A 21118-nucleotide genomic window follows, 5' to 3' on the forward strand; every position below is an offset into this window, starting at 1 on the left:
GATACAATGTTTTGTGACCTGAGAAAGCGTGTGCTTCGTGCTACCCGTGCTCTTCCAAGAGCTGAAATAACAAAAAATTGGGAAAAACTACTATGAAAGTTACCTAGAGCAGGTAGGATGCTGTACATTGGTTTGATACAACTAACATATTGACTGTACACTGAGCTGTGGAGGATCTCCAAATCCATGTCAGTCAGTGTAAAACATAATCTTAAATTCCAAGGAAGAAGAGACTGAATGCAGCTGGCCCTGTTGTGTAGATGCTCCTGAAATTCCCACAGTTGCTGCTTCACACTCATGTTGATACTGTAAGGTACAGTGGGGGTATCCAGGTCTTTATAGGTGGCTAGTTTTTATTTTTTTATTTTTTTTAATTTTGTTTTATTCACATTTTTTTCTAGCATTATTTCTAGCAAATACAAGCATTATGTTTTTTGCTGGACACAGAGGCCATCTTGTGGCAGGATGATGGTAGTTGAATTAAAATACTAATTTAGATGGAAAAATTAAATCCAATTTCTTGAAACATTTCCAGTATTATTTGTAGTACCCTTATACATTGAAGCATAATTATGATATATATATGTACTGACAGCATCTGCTGGGCCTGCAGCAGAATATTCATTCCTAAATAGCAGGTACTGATGACAAAAGATCTGAAGACAAAATATGCTAGCAAGAAAACTGCAATAACATTTTCTGGTAACAGAACATCAGGCTACATTTAAAAGACATATTTCTTTAAGGAAAAAAATAAAAAAGGGAAGGATGATTATGTCACTGTGAAGGGGTCAAGCTCCTCATATTTCTATCTTACAACTGAAAAATGATAATTCTGCAGGACAAGACATTACTGAATAGAATAATGAAACTAATGAATGCTATTTTTCTTTATCTTTTCTTTTGTAATGTGATTTTCATATTTATTGTAGTGATTTGGAAATGTTGCAAATGAAAATTTGTAACCCCCTGAAAATAAAAGATTCAGGCTAACAATGTGTATCACAATTAAGTTTTGTCAGCAAGATGTACAGAGATTCTAAATAGTTTAAATATTAATAAATCTTAGATTAATAACTTTTAGATTTAGATTAACGTTTAAAGTTTGTATTATATTATTAATTAAATAATTAAAGTGGCTGGGAGGTAGGGGTTGGAGGAGTAAAGGAATTGCTGATTTGAAACTGTAATAATAATTATAATAATAACTGAAAAATAAGTATGTACCAGTGGACTTTAAGAAAGAGCTGCATCTACTGCACATTGCTAGTGCATTAGGGAAACTGCACAGATGTGACAGCCTGTGCAATCAGAAATTGATATTTGCATATGCAAATACCAAGCAGCTTTCCCCAGAACTCTGTGATTCACTGGACTTGTCAGCTACTTTGAGACTTGTAACAGAAATGTCAAAGTTCATCTTCTAGAGACATCTGTGGTATGTTGTATGAGGTGGATTGCAGTACAATGGCAACTAACAGAAGACCATCAATTAGGATATTATTTCAGCAGAAACATAGTAATAAAAGGCCAAATCTGCTAGTGCTCTGACTTTTGAAAAATAGGTTAATCTTACTTTGCATTCTGAAAAGAAATGAGTTTTTAGAGTTTAAAATGCATGGCTAAAGAATGGTACAAATACATATGTTTTATTATCTACACTTTCAATACAAGAGGTCAATATAATGAACAAAATTACAAGGCAAAAAATTTTTTAATTTACAAGAAGAAATACTTCTTCCAAATTTGATTGTAGCGTGAAAAACAAAGACAAAAACAAAACCTGAAACATTACCGTGATAGATAATAGTGAGGCACCAAATCTGTTAATTTCTTGAAACAGATTAGATATTGAAATGTGGTAATGCTGAAAGTTTTGATGACATTCACAAGGATAATAAACATTCACAGAGAACATAAAAGTCAGGAATAGTTACAAACAGCCTTACATTAAGAAGAAATTTCTTCTATTATTTTAATGATCCATTATGGTTTCCTCTGAAGAATCTGATAGCTATTATTATTGGACATACAGTAGTCCATATATCAAGGAATGATGCATAAGACTTTTGATAAAGTATAATGAATAATTCCTATTTTTTAGGAGCATTTACAAACACGATCCTCTGTCAACTGAGTATGGTATGTTTAATTAGAGCCCTTAGGCATGTGTGCGCACCAGTCCATAATTCCTCATACCTGTATTTTCAGTACATCACTTTTCCACATGGTAAATACTCACTTCTAGCAAGCAAGGGCATTGTTATCATTCTTTGTTTTAGTAAAGAGTTTGCAAAGTGACAAATAAAACAGTGGTCTGTCGCTTCATCAGATGATACATATCCTGAAAACATTCACTCTTCTCAACAAGAAAGAAGAGAAATTGGGCTGTTAGTTGCCAGTGACTCTGTCAAGTGAACACTTTATTTTGCCACTTACAACGAAGTCCTTCTGAAAGATCCTTTCTGCCGCTCTTCTGCAAATAGCGAGACAGGAGCTGCTGTTTATCAGCTGACCTCGGAAGGGTCTTTTGCCAGCAGCAAAGAAGCTCATAGATCTGGTGTGTTAAATTATCGGGGCACTTCAGCCTAACAAGCTGAAGTACGCTCCGCCGAACAGGGAGGCGTAAAGCAAGCAGTGATGTATTATCTTCTGCAAGCTCTTCTGCAAGCCAAAAGAGCAAGCTGTCCCATAGGGCCTCTGAAGGGCAAAAATTAGTAAAGCAATGCTATTATTTTTCTGTTATGTAAATCTTTCTTTCAAAAAGCTTTCTAAAGCTGCAGGCTCAGTGGGTGACCTCCCAAACTAAACGTGGTTTGTTTTTTACTGTAATGGAAACATCATCACTTCTTCTTTCTAATGTAATTTTTGGTAACTGCACTGAGACGTGAAGTGGATATAGTCAAAAGCAGATTCAGTAATGATCTATAGCTCTTGGAACAGCATGGGGAAAGATAGCAATAAAATAAAAGGCATTTCCTATAACTGATACATTAGTTACACTGGAGCTTTCCAGTACAAACTGAATCTTATCATACAGAAAATTGTATGCTGCTCAAGTACCACCCCCCCCCCCCCCCCCCCCCCCGTTATCTTTAAAGAGCTTTTACATCTCCTGGTAACCAAATCACCTTTTGCTTTAAATAACTTTTAATGCATTAACTACTTTGGTTCCTGATTATGGCATTTTAAAATGTCAGTTACAACAGAAATAAATCTTGCCATTTAAAAAATAAATAGCTAATATAACTATTATTTATATTGATGTTAATGTGTCATGTAAATGTTCTTACCTGATGAATCAGAAGAAATTCTTTTTGTGCTTCGTGGACGGTTGACCAACTTTTCATGCTATCAAACAAAATGTGTTGAAGAAAGAGAAATGACTAGCTGAGCACGGGATGAAGCACAGGGATGGGTCATAGTACTGAAGACTGGTCCTACCTACACAGGGCATTTGAGTCACTACTGAAAGTGAAGCAACACCATCAGCTGGTATAGATCAGTAAACAGCTATCGAACTAATGAAATGAAGTCTGTTTACACAAAATGAATGTTTATTGCATCTTATTAACAAGATTGATTTACGCAATTTAATAAAAGTTTCTTCAGTAGCATTATGTTGTGATAGGTGTATAGAAACTGGGGATATAGAAAATCTGTAGGGAAACTTTGTACACAAGATGTATTCTAATTTCAAATGCTGCATTAACTTTTCCTTCCTGTCCCTGTGTACTTATTATAACTGTGTGCATAACATACTGTTTCAAGGAAAGTAACAATACATACTGCATACTTAGAAACTGTTAGGTCTAGAAATTATACTATGTGTGTAGCTATAGTTATTTTACATTGTTCAACTTTTAATTATAAATCGCTAAAAATCATCATAATTCAAAAGGCAAGTTTCATTAGCAAATACAGAGTTCTTCCTCTTTCTTCCTTTTAACACTGGAGAGAAGGACAAAAACCTGTCTTTTTTCCTTATGACTGAGAAAAAGGAAAGTCTTGTGGGCCTTAATCTTGTTTCCTACTCCATATAGAACAAGAAATTATTTACAAAAACACTGAGCACAAGAAAAGACTAAATTGCATCAAGTCAAGTGGGGCTCCTTTTTTGTTAAAACCTGAAATTGTCCTCTTTTAGTGCCCACATTAAAAGTACTTTCATCACGCATTCAGTTGCATTACCTGGCTGTTTATGCTTTCCCTATGAGACTTGCTCCAGGTTTATTCGTGGAGCTTCCCTTTTCCATTTATGAATTAATAGCATGAAACTCTCACTGAATAAATTACTCTCATTTGTGTGCTTCTACAGCAATTCTGACATGCACCAAGTGTGAAGGTAGCATAACATGGCTGAAAAACCCCTCAGAGTAAGGGGAATATAAAGCTCTTCCAGAAGGGGGCATTGTTTTTCTTCCAAGACAGGAATTTCTTTGGCTTCCTTTTATTATGCGTTTATATTTGAATGTATTTTTATTCATTAATGAGAATTTAGCACCTCAAAGCTCTGTATGATATTTTCAAAGTTATTACGGATGAACTCAATCACCCATGGACTGACTTTAATCTGAACTACTTTAAGCTATTTAATTTTAAAACAGTTGTAAAAATGGTAAGAATTGAAAATTAGTATTGTCTAGAAATAGTGCGATAATATACAAGGCATTAGACCTAAAACATTAAATCTGCCTTTAAAGATTAAATATCTCTGGTGAAGAGCTCAATTCATCCATGGTTCAGCTGCACTGGCATGTGGCCCCGCTGTTTTGGTTGACAGTGTAAGTAAAATACTCTTAGCGGTCAAAGCAGTTTTTTAGTCTGGAAGGCCCTAAAATTAGCTAAGCAACTGCCTTTCTGAAGCAGAGGATCACATACTATTTTGCTGTTAGGCAGTCATTAAACGTGAAACTTCAGCAGAATAGTAATTTGATAATGCTTGAATGGATTACACCACTATTTTCTGCAAAGCGCTCTGATTTCAGTCAGTAATACTGAAGTGCCCTGCAAAATGGACCTTCAGACATGGCCAGACTCTGCTTGCATATCAAACAGGACAGACAGAAAAGGAGAAATTAACCTTTTAAACTCTTCAGCCCAGCTTTACAATCATACAACTCCTTTGAAATCAGTAGGAAAATCACTGATATGCTCACACATACTTGACATTAGAACCTGATCCACTGCATTTCCTTATGTTGAAAATAACAGGTTTGACCAACCAGTGTTTTTGAATGCTGAGGAAATGAAAGCCCTATAAATAGGGCTTAGTTAATGGTTAGTTAATCTGTTATTACATTTACACTAAATTTAAGATATTTATGAAAGTAGCAGAAATGTAAGTAGTCTTTGCTGTTCTGACCCTGTATTTCAGGGATTTTATTCCCAAACCCTGAAAGGGTTCCCCAATATACTGAGAGCAAGTGAGAAATCCTTCATCAGCACTACAGTTTAGAGTCAATTAATTCATTTTAAGAGACAAGAGCCTTACTGTGACAACTGGGAATGTGTAAGCAGCTGTTAGTGTAAGAGCAATATTATTAACAAAACAGCATTATCAATAGGAGAGAGATGAAAACTGAGAACTATGTTTTAATATGCTTGAGAGAGATGTGGTAGCTAAATTGCTGTATTGTAGTAGTATGCATGTGGTAGAAACTGGCAGAACTGAAGAATCATTGCTTGAGTATATCTGTCATCATCAGGGCAATGTCTATTATTAATGCTCAAATTGTACTAAATAAGCAGATAAACAGGAGTTATACATGGAATCAAAGCACCACAAACAATCAAACCCCTTACTGTTAGAAAATTGTTAGTCTATACACATGAATGTGGTCAGATAGTTCTAGGTGCTTTGGCAATATACATTAATGGCATCAGCATATGACTAATTATGGACAGTGTTAGTCTTTGTTCATATTATATGAACATTAATGCTAGACTTGTTCTTTTATGAAGTGGTAAATAGCAGTTGCATTTGACAGATGGTTGGTGTAGTTGCTTGTATAATTAGTGTGTTCAATTTCTCCACGAGTGTGTTTTCTCATCCAATTTTAACAATTTCCTTCTATTTCTTTTATTCATTAGGAACCAAAATGTGCATATATATCTGATTAAAAATTGTTGATCACATCATAGAGAGTAAAGATAAGATAAAATTCCTAAGTTAATTTTACTGTCAGTGCTTTCTTCACTAATAACAATTTTAGAACATACAATAAGAAATGGTAAGTAATTAGAATTACATTTTTGTTGCCCTATCATTCAATTGCGTCTGGATCATTATGTTTAATAAAAGGTTCTGTCTCTCTTCCAGTCAATTCGTTCCTCAAACACATTTTTAACTGCTGCAATATCCTGTGAAAATGAGTTCATCTTTTGATTATTTTTGCATGCAAAAAGTATGTTCTTTTGTATCATTAGTTATACCTGTCACTTACCAATATCATTGTTCTTGTATCCTGCAAAGGGGGCTGTAACCATTCCATTTTCTCTTCCTGAGTATACAACATTTCCACTAATACTAAAACTGCCTGAAGAGTTACCATTAATGTATTGTCTTTCTACATGGAACCACTGCAGAGTGTAGTCATAATATGGATGCCTCATGGATAAATGGCATAACCCTTTTTTAATTATTATTATTTATTTATTAGTAGCAGTATTTATTTATTATTTTGTGTGTGTGTGTGTTTAATTTTGTGTGTGCTAACATGTCTAGTCAGGTGAAAGTCCTGTACCAGGATTCTCCCATCATTTACTGTCCACCTGCAGAGCTAGGGTACTCCTAGTTTATATAATTCCTGACATGTGAATGTATCTGTCAAAGGCTGAAAGGACAGAAGATAATCTGCATTCCTGATGTTAGACTTCCTTTCCAATAAAATTTACAATTTAACAACCATAACCATGTAATACAGTTCTTCTGCTTCTTTTACACAAGTAGGCAGCCTGAGTGTTCTTGCATGTCAACATATATTACGTATTCTCATACACTTACACAGAGTGACCAGATTTTAAGATCTCAGCCACACTGGGAAAGAGAAAATGTGGCCTTAACTCAGTAGGAGAAAAAGGTTAGCCAGAAATAATTGTTTTGAAAAATCTGAGTTGGACATTTTAAGACTAGTGTGTATAGCACGAGACTATATACACCAAAACAAATCTGAAACACTTGATAATTATCTGTGGTTTAATAAAAATGCATCTCCTTTCACTAAATCTTATTCTTAATACACAGTAAGATTAACTAAAGAGGAAAAATGGGATGGAAGAGAAGAAAGTGGATGGAAGAAAACTAATTGATACCTAGGCTGTGTCACTGGTTCCTGTTTTTTTTGTTTATGGGTTTAGGTTTTTGTTTGTTTGATTGTGATCTTCCCCAGTGAAGCCTCAAGAGTTTGTATTTCTCTCTCTCTGAGTACTATACATGGGATGCGACCTCTGTGGAAAAGCAAAGAGGGTGAAAGTATGCGATTCCCCCCCTGCCAAATTTACATTTTATATGTATTTTATCACTAAAAGAAGCCTCCTCTCAAAATCTTCTACACTTAACTTTTCTTATTTTTTGCTTGGGAGAATGGAGATGAGAGAGAAACCAAGAGCTATGCTTACAGAATAGAAGATGTATTTGCAGGTAATACTTTAAGAAGAGTGAGTTCAATTAAATTCAAAAAGAAACAGGTGCTACTATATGCCACTAGAGGTTCAGACCAGTCTTACCTGCACAGATTTTGAGATTAAAATGTATGTAAACTTGATAAAAGTAGTCAGTCTAGTGGCAGCATTTTATACAATACAGGATGTTGATATCTGGGATCTTTGAAAAGATTACAATTTGATTTCTTTCCATTAAAGGTTAATTTATGTAGGAATAGCTTTCACCAGAGATGAAGCCAAATGCCCACATGGCTGTACAGCAGAGGCTAATCAAGTATAATAGGAAAATCAGGTGATAGGAGAAAGGTTACGTTGACCATTTATGCACCTACAATTTGCAATTCTGCACTGCCTAGACAAGGTTACAGAGAGTATTTAACTGACACTTAAGTAATAATTTCTCAGGGCCATACAAGCTGGAAAGGGCAAATCTGTGAAAAACTTCTGCTAAGTACAATTTTTCTATGCTGGTCCTTGGATGAGAGTCTCTCACCTGCTAAGAGAAATTCTGAGGGTGTTTGTACATTGCTGATGGATCAGAACTGCTCCATCAGCAACTCTTTGGCTTATCTGTAATGGAAAGAAATTTACCAAGATCCTTTTGCCTTACAAATACATGGTAAGGGAGAATGGGAAAGATCTCTAGCATTATCAAGTGAGAAACTCACCTTTGGTAATGTTAGTGCTAATTTGCACAGTGCTGACTGGTGCTGGTAATCAGCACATGGCAAGGGCTGTTTCCATTCCTTGGTTATCATCTCTCTGGTAATTTTATAAAAAACAGCTGTTCCTTTGTAATGAGGTGAGCTGTGGTTACCAAACTCATCCACTTCTTTAATTTGGAGCTCTAGCTTGGGCTTTCTTTGTGAATGAAAAGTCAGCCTGTAGGCTTTTCCAAAATCTTTTCCATTTTCTGCAGACCATACAACAACAACAAAAAAGATGAACAAAAAAATGCAACAAAAACAAACAGAACACCATTTTATATGTTGTATTTGGATGTGTAGTATTTAAAATAATTAATTGAGTCAAATGGAACTAATCACATAAGAATCTTTGCCATTGTTTTTACTTTATATTGGACACCTGAAGCTCAAACCCTCCTGCTAGCCTGCCTCAGTAGTTGGAATATCTTCATAGTTAGCTGTCTTAGCCCCTGAATTGTTGGCTTGGGGAACAAGTGGTGAAGGCTGTGCTACAAGTTGAAAAGTAAGGAAAATGGAAGGTGATAAAGTATATAACAGAGAGAAATAAAAATAATGCTGAGAATTGAATTAGAAATACATGTTTTCTAGTTACTCATGATGGATGTCTGCCTATCTGTAACAGCAACTGGAATGAGTTCAGAGGGGTACGTGCATTTTTAGGATTTGTAGCTTCATTTTATGTGATACATCTCTAACACTATCCTTTCCACAGATAAGCAGGCAACCGGGAGGATTCTCTTTTGGGAGAATTTCTTTAGCATAAATGGAGTTTTCAATGGGAGAGTTTATATAAGATGTACAAAATGTTCAGGGAGCTACATACATGTCAATAGGTAATTTCCAAAGCCGACAGAAGAAACTGTATGTAACTTTGTGTGAATTTTTTTCTGAGGTTTCTTATCTCATGTCCCTTTAAGTAAGCTGAATGGTGGAAGCCAGTGCATGTAATGCTCAAGACTGCTAATGTGAACAGCATAATAACTCTCTCATCGCCTCAGTTTATGATGCAACTCACAATAACCACCATTTTGCCCTGGATTTCAGTATTAAACCTCGCTCACTTTAAGTGAATCTACACAGATAAAATAGCAGACTCTTTATTTTTATTTGGAATCTGTTTAATTCCTATCAAAGGCTCATTAAGTTACAAAGACATTATTTCATTGATAGAATTCTGCCATTTTAAAATAAAAGAAAAACCAGCTGCTTCCAAGGAACCAGGTTTCACAGAATGTCAGAGGTTGGAAGAAATCTCTAAAGATCATCTCATAGGGTAGTCCTGCTCAAAGCAGTGTCACCGTAGTGGGCTTACATGGCAAGGTTTTGGTAGTGGGGGGCTGTAGGGATGGCTTCTGTGAGAAGAATTCAGAAGCTGCCCCATGTTAGATAAGGGCCCTGCTCCTGGCCAGAGCCAAGCCAAGAAGCGATGTTGTTTGCTCCTCTGTGAGAGCATATTTAAGAAAGGAAAAACAACTGCTGTAGAACAGCAGCTGGGAGCGAGAGAGGAGTGAGAAACAGCCTTGCAGATGCCAGGGTCGGTGAAGAAGGAGGGGAGGAGGTGCTCCAGGTGCCGGAGCAGAAGGCCCTTGTGGCCTGTGGTGAGGACCATTGTGGAGCAGGCTATCCCCCTGCAGCCCATGGAGCAGATCTCCACACTGCAGCCCGAGGAGGAGACCGTGGTGGAGCAGGTGGATGTGGCCTGGAGGAGGCTGCGACCCATGGAGGACCCCTGCAGGAGCAGGCCCCGGGCCGGAGTTGCAGCCTGTGGAGGACCCAGGTTGGAGCAGTTTGCTCCTGATGGATGGACCCGGTGGCACAGACCCATATCTGGAGCAGTTCTTGAAGAGCTCCTGCCTGTGGGAAGCCCACGCAGGATCAGTTTGGGAAGGACAGCATCCCATGGGAGGGACCCCACATTGGAGCAGGGACAGAGAGTGTCTGAGAAAGAGTGGTGGAGACGAAGCGCTGGGGACTGACCACAGCCCCCATTCCCCCCTTTCCCCTGCACAGCTCGGGGGGAGGAGGTGGAAGCGGTAGACGGGGGGAAGGTGTTTTTGGTTTCTTTCCTTTGTTTCTCACTTCTCTAGCCTGTTAGTAATAGGCAATAAATCTTACTATCTCCCTGCTCTGAGTCTGTTTTGCCTGTCATGATAATTGTTGAGTGATCTCCCCATCCTTATCTCAACCCTTGAGCCCTTTGTGTTGTATTTTCTCTCCTCCTTCCCCCTTGAGGGGAGGGAGTGAGAGAGCAGCCGTGGTGGAGCTCGGCTGCCCACCCGAGTAAAACCACCACAGAGCAGGTTGCTCAGGATATTGTTCATCTAGCACATTTTATTTGTCAGTTAGAGCAGTTTCCTCCGCAGTTCTATGCGCCTGTCATTTATAAGCTATAAAACAGTGAAATAACTAAATATGATGTGACTAACCACAATCTATTGTTGTTCACATACAGTATTTCTGAACAGCTGAGCTGACTGATAAAGTACATCCAGAAGCATCAATTAATTACCTTACCTGAAGCAAATATATTGCCTGTAAATTGAAAATGAATCTGTTCTCCTTCTCTTAATGGAAACTGCTGCGTAGGTTCTGGGGGACCAAAGTAGCCCTCCTCATGGAGATTTTGTAGCTCCCAGGACAATTCTTTGGATGCACATAGTAAGACTACTATTTGATTTGGGTTTTCTCTTTTCCGATACAATATCACATTAGACATTGTGCTACAAACAGCTTCTTCCAGAGCCTGAGCAAAAAGGAGAAGATACGTAGTTTCCAAGAGGAATGAAAGCCGAATGACCACAAAGCTGTATTAAAAAAGGTAAGAAGGTAGACAGTTCTATAAGTTCAACATCTAACAAATCATTATGTAAAATAACACAGGGCTCAGTCTTTAATAGACATTTTGCTATCTCTTTTTATTCTGTTTTCCAACAAATGAAAGGGTGAAAATCTACCTCTTCTGTAGAGTATATTGGCTCTATATCTATGAATTAAAATATATATGAATTTTAGAGGAAATTAAGAAACTATTTCTTAATAAGAAATTTACAAAAATATAATGGTTTTGTAGTTAGAGAGCTAAATCACATTGCCAAATTTAGATTAATATCTGTATTTTCTCCCTCAATTTTTGGATATGTTACATTGTGCACAATCAATAGATGAAAAAATAATTAAATTTATATTTTCTGTACATATGCATATCAAGTCTGAATGACCTGATACTACAAACTGAAAGAAAGAAGTGCTGGCAAGTTAATAATTTACAGTGAATGACTTCTTGATTCTACTAATTTACATTGACCCATACACTTGGAAGTAAATAGTAAATAAAAATGTATTAAATTATCAGTACATTACCTTTCTAAATGTTCATTTAGTTCAAATGATACAAGCCCATTCCGTGCATTCTGGATATTAATATCATCAAACACCATCCATTCCCGTTCTTTGTTTCTATGACCTAATAATTTCAAAGAATCGCTGAGATTCTCTCCATTCTTTCTCACAGAAGCACTTGTAGCCCTGGAAAGCCAAGAAATGATACAAAACAAAACCACAGCTGCAGAAAGAGTAAGAGTAAGGCTTGAGTAAGGCTTGTATTTGTACCACTGCTTTCCCTTCTGCTTTCCTTGATGACTACGCATTTTTTTCCACCTTGTAGAAAATCTACTTCTGAAAAAATACTCCAGAGCACATAAGGGATATAATTGTTAGCCTCAGCCTATATGCAAATGAAGGAAAATGTTGGCATCATTTTCTAAGGAATTTGTATAGAAACAACCAATTCGTAGTCTTTTCTAGTAGTGCTTTGACTGAGAATCTAAAATACTATTTAAACTAGTATTAAGAACTGATAAGTGCCACAGGGGTACTGCTGCACAATGAAGTGCTTCTGGTATGAGAAATGCATTTTGAATCTCCTATTAACTGCCATGGGCAACCTTCCCAAATCTGAAGCTTGTGATAAAAATGGATGTCTAGTCAAGGAGATCAATGTGACTGTAAACTCTTTAAAATATGATGTGACAAGTGTTTCAGAAATGGAAAGCTGGAACACTGTCTTCCTTCTCCATCTGTACCCTGCTTACTTTGAAGATAATCATAAATGTTATTACACTGCCAGTTAACAACTGAAATTTAGAGAATTTTTTTTTAGGTGTCCCCATGTTTTCATGGTTTTTTTTTTGTTTTGTTTTTGTTTGTTTGTTTTTAGAAAAAAAAAAGGTGTTTCAAGGTCTAATTTTTACAAATCTTGTAGCATGTGCTTTGGAAAAATCTGACCCTTTCTCTAGTGCTGCAGGTACCAAAAAACTGACATGCTCTAAATCATTATTTCAGAAATTTTGACTCAAGTAGCCATTGGAATGTGTAGAAGTAGAGATCAGAAAATTCAGTGCATTTCTCATCCTCATTCCTGCTAGAAAGAAAGTGGTCAGCAGCGGTTAGCATATTTACGTGATACATCAACATGTTATATGGATTTTCCTTGTGAAGTGATAACATGAGAATTGTGTGGATCTGCTCTAGTGTTTCTAACAACGTTTGTAACTGTAGCAGACTGTATTAGGGAAGGAACACATTTTTAATACAAAAATTATTAATGAACATCTGTTAAAATTAATTCATTTTAATGCTTTTAGAATGCTGAATTTGTAATGGAGTTGTTCTTACCGAGGATGGTATGCTGCAGCAACCCTCTTCACTGTAGCACTGATGGCTCTCACTTGTTCTGTCTCATCTCCTTGCCTTTTTTTTTCTGGGTTTGGAGGACAGGGTAGAGTAATAGTGACTGAGTTATTAAACGGTTGAGCTGAAGGATGCTGGACATAAACCAGTGCACTGGTGGATACCACTGAGTAGTACATATCATTTCTTGCTTTCAGTGTGGAAATCAGTGATGGTTCAATTGGCTGAACCTAAATATGGAAAGCAATTGTACAAGTAATTTGTAAATGAATAAATCTTCCCTTACATGCCTTCATTTTCTATTTGTATTATCTTTTGAAATCAGATTAGAAGGGCTTTAGGCTCCTCTCTATAACCCAGGAACAACCCTAGTAATGTACAAGGAATTTATACAATACACAGCCAAGTGCTTGAAAGTAATCAAAAACTGGAAACTTTACTGAGTTAAATATTTGACTGTTAACTTGAGCTTCTCTGCATGTAGTACTTTGGTTGTTATGGGGGAAGGGAGAAACACAGTATAACTGAAGCAAATTTTGAGATTGTTCCTAGCCTAACACTAAGTGGTGGCAAAAGCTGTTGCAGCACATGGCAGAAATGAACAAGGTCATGTGAGAAAAATTGTTCCCCTAGCTTAAAAACTGGGCCATACAGTGGAAGTTTGGTGTTGATGCTTAAATCATTGTGGAAAGCAATTGTTTTTTTTTCCTGAAGTATATTGAACAGAGGTTGATTGATCTTTTTAGGTGCAGATACCATACTGACTACTAGCAGTATCATGTGGTTTTAACAATGCTGACAGGAAGCCATTTGCTATGAATACAGGATGTGGAGGTGCCACTCACGACTTTTCATAGACATCTAATAATGGAACAGGTTGCCCTTTAACATTGTTATCATCGGTACTTCAGAACTGATCAGATAACACAGAGTTGTGGAACAAGTACTGCGTATTTCAGTCTCACCTTTAACTGCATGGCTGCTGGAGAACTGAACGTTTCCGGAGGATAATAGAAAGAGATTCTAGAATCCATGCTCAGCTTTTGTGAGAGTCCTACCTTTGGAACAGTAAAAGTTTCTCTCTTTAAGCATGACAACACAGAAAAAACACCCAGCTGGTAAACTTTCACTTCCGCAAATGTTTCCTGTGTAAAGAGAAAGTGGGGTAGAGTACATCAGAGGGAAAGGAAGCTGTGTTCTGCAGCACATTAGCATTTTGAGAGGGCAACATTAATTATAGAGCAAAGTATGAAACAAAAAGAAATGAAGTATTATTGTGAAGTATTATTGCCACTTGGATGCTCAGTTATCTGGTGATTTCTAGTCATCATGTAATGTCATTCATATTCCAGTGTGTGACTGGCATGAAATGAGATGAGCTCATCAACTGGGTGATGAATCTTACCCAATGTGACTACTTCTGCAGTTAAAAGAAGAACTGAGTTTGGACTTGTACACACAGAACTGTGTTACTTCTTTGTGATCTGAATGCAAACCAATTCCCCTTAAGATTTTACTTTTATCAAAGAATGCAACATATCACACGTATTTACAAAAATCATAAATTACTACTCAGTCATTAGTATTGTGGAACCAAGCACTTCCCTTATGACTACTAGTGAAAAAAGGACCTTGTTAAATACCAGCTTTCAAATAGAATTCATGCTTGAGGGAGTAGGAAGGAAAGTTCAGTTTAACCCTATGTAATGGGCAATATGGCTTAATAAGGACAACTTTACTTGTATAACTCCACACAGGCTAATCTGAGCAACTGTACTGATGTTTTCACAGTGTTTAGATAAGAGGTTACCAACCTTATGGTTTCCTTGGTATCCCTCCAAAGAAATGGGAGTTAAGTAATTTGATTGAAAGTTCACTTCTGTCACCTTCACCATAATCTCCCGATAATTTCCTCTGAAGCATGAAGTAAACGGGATTGCAATGTTGATAGGGAAAGGGATTGTTTTCTCATTATCAGAGCATTCGATACTGATAACATTGCTGACCAGCTCCTCGGAATCATCAACCACCAAGGAACTCGTGTCATTGACTATCTTACATGTCAGATTCTCCAGAGCAGTTGCAGGGGCTTTAATAAAACAAACTACTTTACGTTCATTCTTACCACTCTCTTCCACTAGAAATCTGGAGAAAAAGAATAAAAAATATTAGTTTTTGTATTTTGAGTGTGGTGGTGTCTTGCTATAATCATTGCTTCATTATAGTAAAAACAGATCTTTCATAAGAACATACATATATGAATAGATAAGAAGATCATGAAAAATTTTATGTTGAGCTTGTCTGAGCAGTTTACAAATTATTACAGAACAGACTAACTGGGGTCCTTTTCTACTGATTTCCAGCAATTTTGGAATTACTGACTTTACTGTCTGTGACTCAGTTCCTCACTGGTTTAAAAAATAAAAATCTGTGCAATCAATTAGAAAGCTTCAGTTTACTTTAGACCAAATTGAGGATCTTCATTTTGCATGTTATAAACTGCACACAGTAAACTTAAATTGTAAACTGGTATGAGCATGGCCAGCAGCTGTTTGATATGTGCATATGGAGCTTGTGGGCCCACAGATGTTTATATATATGCTAATAAGCAATATCAAAGTATGTCTGAAAGAAGAATGAGCTTACTCTTTGTTCATCCAGTGCCTAGATTTTTCCACTTCTGAATCATTTGTAGAAGGATTCACAGCAGCAAGATCACATGTTTGTGCTAAAGATGTGAAGGTAATTAGATCATTTGTACAAATCTCATAATTTGTTTTCATTTTACTGTCTTCCATTTGCTCTGACAGTCTGTGTTCTTCACTTTCCACCTCTTTTGGCGGTTCTATGACTACTGCCTTTTTTTCCTTTTCACAAGGACTTGTGACAATTTTGTCATAAATATCTGCCAATGTCTGAGATGGAAGGCCTTCTCGAGTACCCTTAAGAGCATCTTGACAAGCCAGTTCTGAATATTTTTCTGTAAGAGCGTTGTCTCTGAGAGGTTTATCTTTCCCATTATTATCCTTTTTCTCTGGAGTGGAGGTCATTAGCACTCTGTATTCACCATCTTCCTTTTTCATTGGAGGTTCTCTGCTAATGTCCTGTTCTTGAGCAGATACATTTTCAGCTGATGATACAAATATTTCTTTTGCCATAGTTTTAGTGTCACTTGGCTGTATTTGATTAATGTTCTGACTTTCTGTCTTGTTTGGCGAAGGAGTTTTTTGGGATTGCTGACTGGGACTAGAAGATGCTTGCACAGACTCCATTGCTTCTCCTTCAGAACAACACACACTTGTTTCTCCAGAAGTATTTTTAGCAGTCTGGATCTGAGAATCATCTGGTTTGCAGCTAGCAGCATAAAGTTTATTTTTGGCCTTTTGAAGGTGTGAGACTGTGTTTGTCAAATAATCCTTCATTTTCTGCAGACAATCTATAATGTCATTGTACTCTGAGGGGGAAAAAAAAAAAGTAACCGATTAAATTTTGCTATGAAAGCTAGCCAAAAATGTGAAGACTTTTACATGTATATGTAGTGAATTGCACCTAATTCCATAATGCCATGCAATACGTGAAGCAAAATATATTTCCTGGCTTTCATTTAATGTTTTTGCACTTTCTGCTATTCAGTTTGAGTGAATTTCTGAGGAACTGAAGTACAACTGTGTGCTTGTCCAAGTACTATTGTGGCAGCTCTAATGAACCCCATTCTAATGATCAGACACAAGCTAAATTCTTAATGACAATTGATCTACAGCAGGGAATTGGTAAATAATAGTCGAATCAGCTTGGGAACAGCTTGAAAACTAAACATTAATTACATATATTTCCCAGAATTGAATCTTGCAAGATTCTAACATATAGGTCTCCAACAAAGCTATTATACGTGACCTTAGTATTAAACATGCTTAGCAGCTTTGAATTTTTGCTCTAAAGAACAGAGGATAATGCAAGAATACCAGCACATTTACAATGCTGAAGTTCAGCAGTTTGTAGCATCCTGTTATAGGAATGGTAGAAGTTTGCCTTGCATATAACTAAAAGCACTGGGTGGAGAAGCATGTAACAAAAGCAACATTCCCTGCCATTCCTTTAATATTTTGTCTTTAATGAAAGTATTTATTTTATGATCCCTCACTTGTCTTATCTTATACCTTTTCTTAGAAAGCCTCCCAGGTATTATCTCCAGAGGTTTCATTGTATTACTTTCAGCTCTCCCCTCACCTTACGTTGTCAATCTCTCTATAACTGGAACTATGCCTTCATTAATTAGGTATATTACAAACCTCTGGGAGAAATTCTTACTTTCTTTTTGCTGCATAAACACCTAGAAAGCTTTGTTTTGCTTGTTAAATTTAGTGGAAGTCAACACAAATAAGAAAATTGTGTAGATGAAACATGGTATAGTGTGCTCTTCCCTAGAGAGACAGGGAGGGAGGGAGGGAGGGAGGGAGGGAGAGGGAGAGAATAGAATGGCAACAGATGGGATTTGACACTTTTGCTACCTTTGATACCAGTGGGGAAAATGGTGATTTTTGTTAACTTTATTCAGTAATGTCATATGAAGTAAATCAGTTTCTCAAGGTTTTCAAGTTCAAAAAGTAATTGTATCGAGTAAGATTTTCATAGCTATATTTCATGGTTTAGATAGGCCTTTCACTTTCATCTCTATTTGCACCTGATTGAGTTAAAAACTACAGAGTACAGTTCAGTATAATTTTTTTTTATTCCTGATCCCAGTCTAAAAATTATTCTTTTGCAATACTTTTTCAGTTTCCAAATGATTTGGTTTAGGAGCTTGACTGTATCTAGAAAAAAAAAAAAGCCAACACATTTTAAATGTATTTTTTTTCCACTGGCAGTTCAAGGAGAAAATGAGTTTGTTCTAAGACACTGCTGTTTTTCCAATGGTACTTTTACAATGGTGAAGAACTTCCAAATAGTTTAACAGGCATGAGATAAACAAAAGGACTGGAAATAACAGAGCTTGCACAGCTTAGTTTACATAAGAGATTGTAAAAAAAAAACATTTCCCAGTGTCACTAATGCAAACCTCATGCTTTGGCAGTGCAAACTATCCTGTTTACTACCGGAAGTTTGCATTCTCTAAACAACAACAACAAAACCTACAGCAACTTTAACTTTCTTAAAATCAAACATATAGATTATAGTGTCTTTCTGAACAATAGTATTTTCCTACATTGTGAACTTTAAAATAATATTTAAATAAAATATTTAAATTTAAAATTAAAAGAATAAATTAATACTTCCGCACTTGGCTTAAAGCCAACCAAAGACACTGCCGTGTAACTTTAGACTTTAGGTAGTCTATATGCAAAGTGTCTTCAAACGTTTTGCCAACTGATTATTTTATGGGAAAGCAAGACAGTTAATTCTTAGAAAGCTCGAACAAAAGAGGTCATATAGATCACGAGGCCAACAGGGCAAAACTAGCTTGATCCTGGAGTCCAGAAGCAGGTCCTGTCATAGAATCATGCAATTATTAAGGTTGGAAAAGACCTCCAAGATCATCTGGTCCAACCGTCCCCCTACCACCACTATCACCCACTAAGCCATGTCCCTAAGCGCCAGGTCCAACCTTTCCTTAAAGACCCCCAGGGATGTTGATGCCACCCTGGGCAACCTGTTCCAATGCCTAACCACTCTTTCTGAGAAGAAATTTCTCCTGATTTCCAACCTGAACCTCCTCAGCACTACTTGAGGCCATTCCCTCTTGTCCTGTCAAAAATGTTGTTTTATTACTGTTTTATTACATTACAAACCTTCAGGACACAGACTCATAAATACGGGCATGGCTGAAGATTTTTGTCTGGAGTCTCCCCCTCTTGTCTTAGAATCATGCCCTTAGACCACTATTAAATGTTAAATTTTCTTCTCTACCATGACAAATGTTTATTAAGATGCTATTTCTGAGGAAAGAGATTTGCTTCATTTGTCACGAAACCTGCATTTCATTTTTCAGGAATAAAATCCAGATTTAGTTCTCACAATACATAACATGCTTAGAGATTTTAAAATACAAACAGGCGCCGGAGCTGAGGTTCCCCTGCAGCCTGTGGGGAGGACCATGGTGGAGCAGATCTCCACGCTGCAGACCATGCAGGACCCACGCCGGAGCAGGTATTCCCTGAAGGAACTGCAGCCTGTGGAGAGCCCAGGCTGGAGCAGGGGCCTGGCAGGAGCTGTGAGCTATATCCCATGCTGGAACAGGAGTAAGTGTGAGGAGGAAAGGAGGGGCAGAGAGGAGGTGTTGGGGACTGACCACAAGCCCATCCCCATGCCCCCAGTGCTCTGGGTCGTGGGAGGAGCGGCGAAACGAGTGAAGTTGAGCCTGGAAAAAAGGAGGGGTAGGGGAAGGTATTTTGATTTTTGCCAATAAATTTAATAAATTAAAAATATTTAATAAAATATTTAATAACATATTTAATAAATTAAATTTATTTTCCCCTCCTTGAGTCTGTTCTGCCCATGATTGGAATTGGTAAGTTATCTCCCTGTCCTTATCTCGACTCTCGAGCTCTGCCATCATGTTTTTTCCTCATGTCCCGTTGAGGAGGGGGAGTGAGAGAGTGGCTGCGTGGGTGGCAGGCATCTGTCCAAGGTCCATCCAGCACATCATAATATAAATAAAACTGTGAAAGAACTGCTTAGTTCATTATATGTGCGTATGTATACTCTTCTCACATAATGAGAATTTATGAGTCTTATATGGAGTCATATAATACACCATGATTTCACTGTTGAAATATTAATTCATTTAGTCTAACAAGTGGCCAAATACTGAAATACTAACAAATGAAAGGTGAGGTCCCTGAGCATCATTACATGTCAGAACTTAGCATCCGATACACCCAGTCCATTCTCTTTGTGGGGAGGTTGCTCTATACTTGCCTGGACTTGCAGTCAATTCCTTCTGTTTGTCATGGAGAACACTCAGCAAGTGGCAAGTGTCTTGAAGGCTTTCTGTAATGCTCCCCAGATGTTGGCTGAGAGATCCGCTCAGCTCTCTTGTCGAAGAGATCAGTCTTAGCACATACTCCACTCTCTCTTCATTATCACTTCTCAGAAGCACATCTCTTGCTAGCAGGTTCAGTTGCCAGATCTTTTCCAGTTGTTCTGATTTGTCTGCAGAAGGTGTAAACCTACCTTCAGCCATTTCCATCTTATATTCAGAATATATATGTCCTACCACAATTATTTTCTGGTGTTCAGACACTTCCACAAGATGATGTCCTTTGTTCAGACTGCGCTGTTTATTGTTTATAACTTAAACAGCATATAAAAAGGTACTATATTCGACACACACTGCAAAAATCAAGCTCTAGCTCAGCAACTCTGAGTTGATGTTGACTATTAAAAAGTTACTAGGTGACAAAAAGGTGTGGCTCTGGTGTGACTAAGGGCAAGAAATGCCAAGAGATGCCAATGTACAGCACACACATTTAAGAGCATAAATAGGGAGGTTATATAACTTGGTTATGTAACAGTGACTTACACTGCAGGAACTATGAGCAGTTTCTTATTTCAATGGCTGCAAATGATCAGTACCTATGAAATCAAGCCCTAACTAAGAATTCATAATTATATAGTCACCACCAACAAGGAAGTGCAGCTTTTCATTGCAAGCTAGCATTAAGTGCAGTAGGTTGCTAGACGTCGTTTTCTAACAACTGTATTTTCTTTGTTGTTCAGAGACATCAAGTAGGTGGGACAGATCCAAGCTGCTACGCATGCTGGATGATGTGTTTGAATTATATGTCTCAGCAATACAAGAATTTACAAATCTGATTTTGTGACAATGGACATGTAAAGACACATGCAGTGTTTTCTGGGGTGCATTAACATAACAGGGGAAGAAAGGTAAAGAAAAGACAGTAACAGCTCAAAAGTTCAAACAATGAATGCCTAACATTTCATATGACATTTTGGATGTTAAGAAGCAAACTTATGAGAAAAGCATGAGCTCACTAAACTTAAATGTGATGTAAAGAATTGACTGTAGGTTTCTCATGGGAAAAAAATAAAAAAGACCG

General features: G+C 37.2%; 1 protein-coding gene and 1 long non-coding RNA gene across 4 annotated transcripts; one reads left to right on the top strand and one right to left on the bottom strand.

The window, feature by feature from the left end:
* Positions 1 to 1636: 1636 nt before the first annotated feature.
* On the bottom strand, positions 1637 to 20676 carry DTHD1 (death domain containing 1). Of its 2 annotated transcripts, XM_083835702.1 has the most exons (11): positions 19977 to 20676; positions 15708 to 16515; positions 14876 to 15206; positions 14027 to 14206; positions 13047 to 13291; positions 11733 to 11897; positions 10887 to 11176; positions 8334 to 8578; positions 8159 to 8235; positions 3294 to 3351; positions 2445 to 2700 (listed from the first exon to the last, which is right to left on the bottom strand). In XM_083835702.1, exons 1-11 carry the CDS (start codon positions 20245 to 20247, stop codon positions 2584 to 2586), a joined length of 2787 nt encoding a protein of 928 aa, XP_083691828.1. In that variant the 5' UTR covers positions 20248 to 20676; the 3' UTR covers positions 2445 to 2583. The 2 variants fall into 2 exon arrangements, with proteins under 2 accessions (XP_083691827.1, XP_083691828.1); XM_083835701.1 differs by lacking the exon at positions 8159 to 8235 and having other exon boundaries at positions 1637 to 2700; positions 19977 to 20675.
* LOC310899388 lies at positions 8587 to 12017 on the top strand. Of its 2 annotated transcripts, XR_014584253.1 has the most exons (4): positions 8587 to 8874; positions 8961 to 9016; positions 11103 to 11190; positions 11884 to 12017. It is a non-coding gene; the product is annotated as an uncharacterized lncRNA (long non-coding RNA). The 2 variants fall into 2 exon arrangements; XR_014584254.1 differs by lacking the exons at positions 8587 to 8874; positions 8961 to 9016 and adding an exon at positions 10913 to 11030.
* Positions 20677 to 21118: the final 442 nt, after the last annotated feature.

Source organism: Anser anser (genome assembly GCF_964211835.1).
Source record: "Anser anser genome assembly, chromosome: 4".
Taxonomy (NCBI): Eukaryota; Metazoa; Chordata; class Aves; order Anseriformes; family Anatidae; genus Anser; species Anser anser.

Coding starts and splice junctions, on each gene's coding strand:
- DTHD1 (XM_083835701.1), bottom strand. CDS start 20,247: ATGGAAATGGCTGAAGGTAGGTTTACACCTTCTGCAGACAAATCAGAA. Junction 14,207..14,875: donor GATACCAAGGAAACCATAAG/GTTGGTAACCTC, acceptor CTCTTTACACAG/GAAACATTTGCGGAAGTGAA. Junction 3,352..8,333: donor TAGCACTAACATTACCAAAG/GTGAGTTTCTCA, acceptor TTTGTTTGATAG/CATGAAAAGTTGGTCAACCG.